Source organism: Somniosus microcephalus, chromosome 6, assembly GCF_052327205.1.
Source record: "Somniosus microcephalus isolate GS21.2 chromosome 6, FLI_Smic_1.0, whole genome shotgun sequence".
Lineage (NCBI taxonomy): Eukaryota > Metazoa > Chordata > Chondrichthyes > Squaliformes > Somniosidae > Somniosus > Somniosus microcephalus.
The window spans coordinates 34,607,447-34,615,512 of record NC_140992.1 but is presented as its reverse complement, the minus strand read 5'-3'; the positions used below and the strand labels follow the sequence as shown (position 1 = coordinate 34,615,512).

General features: G+C 47.3%; 1 protein-coding gene across 1 annotated transcript in view; it reads left to right on the top strand.

Moving 5' to 3' along the window:
• Positions 1 to 614: 614 nt before the first annotated feature.
• LOC147115594 (uncharacterized) overlaps positions 615 to 8,066 on the top strand; it is a 28,090-nt gene continuing 20,638 nt past the window's right edge. The window contains exons 1-3 of the mRNA XM_085989607.1: positions 615 to 620; positions 708 to 834; positions 3,643 to 3,771. Of these exons, the coding sequence (XP_085845733.1) occupies positions 615 to 620; positions 708 to 834; positions 3,643 to 3,771 (262 nt within the window). The remainder of the gene's footprint in view (positions 621 to 707; positions 835 to 3,642; positions 3,772 to 8,066) is intronic.

The following is an 8,066-nucleotide window of genomic DNA, read 5'->3' as shown; positions in this document are numbered from 1 at the left end:
GGGACACAGTCTAAGGATAAGGGGTAAGCCATTAGGACAGAAATGAGGAGGAATTTCTTCACCCAGAGAGTGGTGAACCTGTGGAATTCTCTACCACAGAAGGCAGTTGAGGCCAATTCATTAAATATATTCAAGAAGGAGTTGGATATATTTCTTAAGGCTAAAGGGATCAAGGGGTATGGGGAGAAAGCAGGGACCGGGTACTGAATTTGGATGATCAGCCATGATCGCATTGAATGGCGGAGCAGGCTCAAGGGCCCGAATGGCCTACTCCTGCTCCTATCTTCTATGTTTCTATGTAACAACTGGAAGATCTGAGGAGACTTTCCTCCTATCCACTGTCCTGGATTTGAATCCTCACGGCTACAAAGTTGCCCTGACGTTGGATGATAAAAAGTGGAGATAGCATGTTGCCCTAATTTTCCACTTTATCACATTTTTTAAAATCCGATTTCGTTTTGCTACAGGATGCCCGACCGGGTCCTATGGAATGAACTGCTTGCAGCACTGCATCTGCAGGAGCACAGCCCAGTGTGACCACGTGAGCGGATCATGCACTTGCCCCAAAGGGTGGACTGGTATAGCTTGCGAGCTTGGTGAGCATGTGACCAGAAATGAATGTAAAAACATTTTTTTTTTAAATGCAACAATGTTGTTTACTGTGAGGATCAGTGATTAGCAACCCACGTGTGCGCTTCTGTTTAGAGTGTGAAGATGGGCGGCATGGGGAAGGATGTCAGCAATACTGCAGCTGCAGTAATGGGGGAACCTGCGACCGACACACCGGACAGTGCCTTTGTAGACCTGGCTGGATTGGAGAAAAATGTCAGAGTCGTAAGTAAATGTCAGACTTATCAATAGTTACACTAGATTAGAGATTAAAAGAAATGTCTTCTGTTCCAAGAGCAGTAGATATGTGGAGTAGATCCCGATCAAAGCTACTTTGTGAGTCCTTTATTTACTGGTTTGTGTTTAAATTCCTCTTCGCTGGTCATCCAGTGGTTTCCAGTTTGTTTCTGATCCTGATGAAAGTGTCATCTGTGGAATGTAACGAGTCAGGTTGCAATAATATGGATTGTGCTTTTGGATTAACATCAGAGGGTTTGTCCTTGATTTCTTTTGGGAACTGAGAAGAAATAGTAGAGTTTTCTCATTGCCTGTAGTTATGCTGTCTTTGGCTATTCATTTAGTTGGTGATTTAGTTAGCGTCAGCCATGGCTCAGTGGGTTCAAGTCCCACTCCAGAGACGTGAGCACATAAAGCTAGGCTGACACTCCAGTACAGTGCTGAGGGAGTGCTGCACTGTCGGAGGTGCCGTCTTCTGGATGAGACATTAAACCAAGGCCCCATCTGCTCTCTCAGGTGGACGTGAAAGATGCCGTGACACTATTTCGAAGAAGAGCAGGGGAGTTATCGCCAGTGTCCTGGCCAATATTTATCCCTCAATCAACATCACTAAAATAGATTATCTGGTCATTATCACATTGCTGTTTGTGAGAGCTTGCTGTGTGCAAATTAGCTGCTGCATTTCCCACATTACAACAGTGACTACACCCCAAAAGTACTTAATTGGCTGTAAAGCACGTTGGGACGTCCTTAGTTCGTGAAAAGTGCTATATAAATGCGAATCGTTCTTTTTTCTTTACTAGCTGATGTTTTTGCCACCTTTTGAATAAATGTTAAACCAAGGACCCCCTGTCTGTTCAGGTGGATGTTAAAGATCCAATAGCGCTTTTTTGAAGAAGATTAAGGAGTTGTCGTGATGTTTTGGCCAACATTAATCGCTGAATCACCACCACCAGAGAACAGATTAGTCCCTCAGCTCTCCTTTAAGATCCTCCTCATCTGCAGCTTCACTAGAACCCCAGGCACCTTGCTCAACAAAATCTTCGACCTCCTGCCTGACCTTGGTATCGAGCAATTCCTCAGCCACACTGATTTTAATCTTCCCCTCAATTCAGCCTTTCCCATCACTACCAATCTCCATCATCTGTGTTCTCCCGCTCAATATTGCGCACCACATTGACTGCTTCACCCACTCAAGTGGTCACTCCCTTGAACTAGTCACCACATGTGGCCTTCAGTCCTCAGAGGTCTCTATCATGGATGAGGCTCCCTCTGACAATTTCTTAATCTCTATACTCTCTCACATATCTCTCTCTGCCCATCACAAATCCCTCCAGTATCATTTTCCTCTCCTAGAAAAATTTACATGCACCTCACTCTCAAATTCTGGTGGTCTGCCACCTCTGATGAGATTGACACCTCGGTCAACTTTACCACATTCATCTTGCCTCCACCTTCAATGTTCTTGTCCTTCTCAGATCCTGGATGGTCTCCCACCCACATCCAGTGTAACAGCCACCTTCACGACCCCAATAGTTGTAAACTCAAATGCACCAGTCTACCTGTCTACTACTAAATCTGCCTATACCATTACCAGATCTGGCTGTACTGTCACTTCCACCAGCTGCTCCCTCAATACCCTCCCATACCAGCTCCTGACAACCTAGTCCATGCTTTGATCAATTTGGGGTTCAATTTCTCTATCAGGCGTCTAGACGGTCTTGCTGCTTGGGACCTCCGCAGGCTTCAATTCATTCAAAAGCTGCAGCCCATGTCCTCACCCCCACAAAGTCCTGCACCCCCATTCTCCAGGTTCCACTACGTTTGTGAGCCCCAGCCCATTGACTTAAAAATTTTCTTCCTGAGATATCGGCCTAGAAATTGGGTTCTGGTCTTGCCAGGGCTGTAGCGCCAGAAAGTTTGCGCCAGCGGTAATGCGGCAGCGCCCGACGAAAATTCGGGTGCGCCGGGCCCAGACGGCGGCGGGCGCTAAAACCCTCCTTTAGCGCCTCAAAACGGGCGTGAACTTGGGTTTCCCAGCGCTAATCCCCCGCTGCGGCACCCGATGCGGTGCGGCAGGCGGGGGAACTGCAGGTCTCCTCCTCCTGTTAAGGAGGAGCTGCCTGCAGCCGACAACTGTCCGGCGGATTGACCCGACATCTGAGCCCGGCACCTCGGGGAAGTGCCGGGCTCGCATGAGACACTGATCAGGGCCGCGGGGGGGGAATGCAGGAGTCCGGGAAGGGAGGTGCGGGCAGGCGGCCGCCGGGAACGCGGCCGGCCGCCGCTCCACCTTTATGCGCCGGCGCACACTGGGGGAAGACTCTGTTGCCAGAGTCTTCGTTGCGCCTGCCACGGGCGAGGCGGGCGCAACTGAATTTCGGCTTGGGGCCGGGTTACCACGGCAACCGGGACGCTGCGCACACCGATGACGTCATCGGTGTCGGCGCAGGCTACCGGTCTACCGCCGCGGAAGGGCCCCAGGCAATTTAGGAACTGGCGCCAATTGCAGCGCTAGGCCCTCTAGCGCCGCAAAATCAGTGCTAAGGGCACTGAATTTCTAGGCCATCTTCTTTTCCTTTGTGTCAGTTTCTGCTTTAATACTTTGAGTGTTAGCAATGTGTAGAAAGTACACTTATGGAGATGTATCGCCAACACGACACTCAGTTTCTGCACCTGCAGCAGGTGTTCAACCCTTGAGGAGTGAATGTGCGATGCTGATATTATCACAGCACAGTCACTTCTTTACTGTATATTGAACAGCCGTTTATTTCAGTGTCTGGTTTGCCCGTGTAGGTTGCCCAGCTGGATATTATGGAGAACTGTGTGAGGAGAGATGCGACTGTGAAAATGCCGTTTCCTGTCACCACGAGACTGCAGCTTGTCAGTGCGCCCGAGGCTGGCGGGGCAAGAGCTGTGAGAAACGTGAGTGAAAGCCTGCGGACCCATTGAGTGGGAGAGCCAGTTGTTGAATTTTTGTACAAGATTTAGAACAAACAAGAGAAGTTTGTACAGGACACAGAGGGAGTGAAATGACTAAATGTGTAGTCATTTGGTGCACAAAGCATTAGTGCATTTCTACCTACTCTGTCTCTCCACCCCTCTGTGCTCTACCTTCTGTTGAAGGTGGCTTTTTTTGCAAGGAGATAAAAACGCATTCAATAAAGACAAATAGGCTGCACTGCGCCTTTTAGGCATACCTTTGTGCATATCTTGCTTGCTGAAAGTGTGTGAGAATGCTTGAGAGTTGTCTGAGTGCATTGTAATTGTCAGCTCTGTGTTTGAATAATTATAGTCTTGAACCTTTCTCAGCTGTATAATTCTAGCTTCTTTTTAAATCCTTTTTGTGTTGGCCCTTGACCATATTGATTACTTCCCTTTGTGTAGCACATATATACTTACATATTCAAGCAAACTCAGTTGACACCTGTAACTTATTTAGTTTGTCATCAGTGGCTACCTATATATATGGCAGTTTCCATACCGGCTGCATTTGTTCATAACTCTTTGACAGTGCTCAGCTTCCCACCTTTTTCAAGGTTAACACTTTATCCCAGCTAACCTTGCAAATTTCACTGGTATGTGACCCCCCCCCCCCCCCCCCCTGCCACATTGACCTCCTGTGTGGCCTTTGGGCATCAGTGGCTTATCCCTCCACTTCATAGAAAGCACTTTGTCATTGCTTCAACCATCTACTGTGACCTGCAAATCTTGCTCTGTAAATCGTAGTATCAAGCTTCTGTGCTCTCCCTCCATTTCTCACGGGCATTGCACATGTCACAGCTGCAGTGGCCCACGGTGCACTTTTAAGTTAAGTCGCTGCTAAGCTAGTTGACCAGTGTCCTGGCAATCTCTTTCTGACAAGCCACTCACTTGAACACTTTATTTATTAGAATGTGCTCGAGTTTCCAGAAAGCCCGTGGTAAATATGGCGCTCCTGAAAGTGGTCGAGAAATCGTGAGCAGGAGGTGCCTGAATTTGCAGTCTTATTCCTGGTGGGTGAGGCGTCCCGCCGGGTGCGTGAAGTTAGCCGTTGCCAGATTTCTCTTTCTGGAGATGTAACAGAGGTCGGGGGTTGGGGGTGGGGGGCGGAGTTGGGAGGAAACGCTAAGATGCACAAGTATCAGTTGCAGTTTAACACCTGACGTATGTAGCAGGCGCATTGGCTACCCGTGATCTTATTGGGCAAGTGTAAATTGGATGGTGCCTGATCTTATAAATAACTGCCACCATTTTATTATCTTTGTACAAATACCTGAACAGAAACCGCTCGAACCTCAATTAGCTCAGAAGAGACAAAGCATTATGTTGTCTGTGCTTGACCAAAGCTCGCTCTTAAATAAAGTCTAGGTTTGGGAGCTGGGTGGTGCAGTGGGTTAAGGTATTTCCCTTTCACTTTTGAGATCAAGGTCCCAATTCTTCCCAGACTGCTTGAAGGAAGAACTCCTCTGCCTGCAGACTGTAAGGGATCTGTCATGAAATGAGTTTGTCTCAATCTATTACTTAGTGGGCATAGGCCTACAGCATGAAACTGGTACTAAATTGGCATTCTCACTCAATGCCACAGGTCGGTTGGTATGGGAAATGGAAAAATCACATATTGATGCAAAATAGTGTCAGGGTATTCGAACTACAGCCCTGGGACCACATGCAACCTCCAAGCCTTGGCAACCAGCCATCAAAGCCCAGGCAATTCTATCTTATTTTCCTTATTAAATAAATATAAAGACCACATAACCGCTCCATCACCAAGACTGCCTACTTCCAACTCCGTAACAACCCCCGACTCTGACCCTGCCTCGGCCCATCTGTTGCTGAAATCCTCATCCATGCCTTTGCTACCTCTAGACTTGACTATTCCAATGCTCGCCTGGCCAGCCTCCCATCTTCCACCCTCCATAAACTTGTGTTCATCCAAAACTCTGCTGCCCAGATCTTAACTCGTTCCAAGTCTCATTCACCCATCACCCCTGTGCTTGCTGATGTACGCTGGCTCCCGGTCCGAGTGCGAGCAAGCACTGAGTGCAAGTCATCAGAGAGTGCTGTGAGTTTGGGTAAGTGTGAGAGTTCTTTAATTGTTATTTCTCTTTAAATCATTCTCGATAAGATTACTTAAGCAGTTTAAGTAAAGGGGAAAAGTTAAATATTTGGGATTCTGTTGGTTTAAGAAGAGTAAAACAAGGTTACACTGCAGTAGGAGTAAATTGGCACAGCAGGCAGTGGAAACCAGTTTTCTAACCAATCAGCAGGGGTGACTCATTTGGCTGTAAACAAACAAACAGTATAAAAAGACCAGTGCTAGTGCGAGCAAGCACTGAGTGCGAGTCATCAGCGAGTGCTGTGAGTTTGGGTAAGTGTGAGAGTTCTTTAATTGTTATTTCTCTTTAAATCATTCTCGATAAGATTACTTAAGCAGTTTAAGTAAAGGGGAAAAGTTAAATATTTGGGATTCTGTTGGTTTAAGAAGAGTAAAACAAGGTTACACTGCAGTAGGAGTAAATTGGCACAGCAGGCAGTGGAAACCAGTTTTCTAACCAATCAGCAGGGGTGACTCATTTGGCTGTAAACAAACAAACAGTATAAAAAGACCAGTACTAGTGCGAGCAAGCACTGAGTGCGAGTCATCAGAGAGTGCTGTGAGTTTGGGTAAGTGTGAGTTAGGGTAAGTGGGGTGTTAGGTGCTCTTTTCAAACTTTAACTCTGTGGGTTGTAGTTAATAAGGCCTTTCTGATGCAGAGTGACTGTTGGTAAACCATTTAACTGGTGTAATTAGAGGGATTGATTTAATTTAAATCCAATTAATTAAAGGGGATACTAGCATCTAAAATCGGGCAGAGGGTGTCCATAACTAACAATAAAAAATTTAATTAACTACATAGAATGGAGCAGGTGATGTGTTACTGTTGCGAGATGTGGGAGCCGGTGGACCCCATTGAGGCTCATGGTGATTACGTCTGTGACAAGTGTCTGCTGCTACAGGAACTCCAGCTCCGTGTTGAGGAGCTGGAGTCTGAGCTTCAGACACTGTGACACATCAGGGAGGGGGAGAAGTACCTGGACTCTGTGTATCAGGAGGTGGTCACACCTATGAAGTTAATTAATTCAGAGGTAGCCCATGGTCAGGGACAGGACGGTATGACTACGAGTGAGGCAGGTACGGGGATCCAGGAGGTAGAGCTGGAGGAGCCGCAGCCCTTGCTCTTGTCCAACAGGTTCGAGGTTCTTACTCCCTGTGGGGACAGGAGCAGGTACTGCAGGGAGGATGAGCAACCTGGCCACAGCACCGTGGAACGGGGGGCCATTCAAGAGGGGGGAGTAAATAGAAATGTTGTAGTGGTAGGGGATAGTATTATTAGGGGGATAGATAGAGTTCTCTGCAGCCGAGAGTGAGAGCCCCGAAGGCTGTGTTGCCTACCCAGTGCCAGGGTTAAGGACATCTCCTCTGGGCTGGAAAGAAACTTGCAGTGGGAGGGGGTGGATCCAGTTGTCGTGGTCCATGTTGGTACAAACGACGTAGATAGGACTAGGAAGCTGGTTCTGTTAAAGGAGTATGAGCAGCTAGGGGTCAAATTAAAAAACAGAACCTCAAGGGTATTATTACCTGAGCCACGAGCAAATTTGGCTAGGACAAATAAAATTAGAGAGTTAAATGCGTGGCTCAAAGACTGGTGTGGGAGAAATGGGTTTTGCTTCCTGGGACACTGGCACCAGTACTGGGGCAGGAGGGAGCTGTTCCGTCGGGACGGGCTTCACTTGGCCAGTGCTGGGACTTGAGTCCTGGCGGATCATATAACTAGGGCTGTAGAGAGGGCTTTAAACTAACTAGTGGGGGGGAGGTTCCTAGAGAGCAAATAATAAAAATGACATCAGAGAAGGTAATAGACTTAGGTAGCAGTGGGGAAATTAACAACCAGAGCGTGTCAGGAAGGGGCAGAAGGTATGGAGTAAAAGGTAAAGTAATAAAAAGGGCAAAAGCAGGAACTAAGTGTCACAAAACATATTTGAAAGTTCTCTATCTGAATGCACGTAGCATTCGTAACAAAATAGACGAGTTAATGGCACAAATAACTACATATGGGTATGATCTTGTGGCCATTACAGAAACATGGCTGCAGGGTGACAATGCCTGGGAGTTAAACATACCAGGTTATTTAACGATCAGGAAGGACAGGCAGGAAGGAAGGGGAGGTGGGGTGACTATGTTAATAAAGGAAGGAATC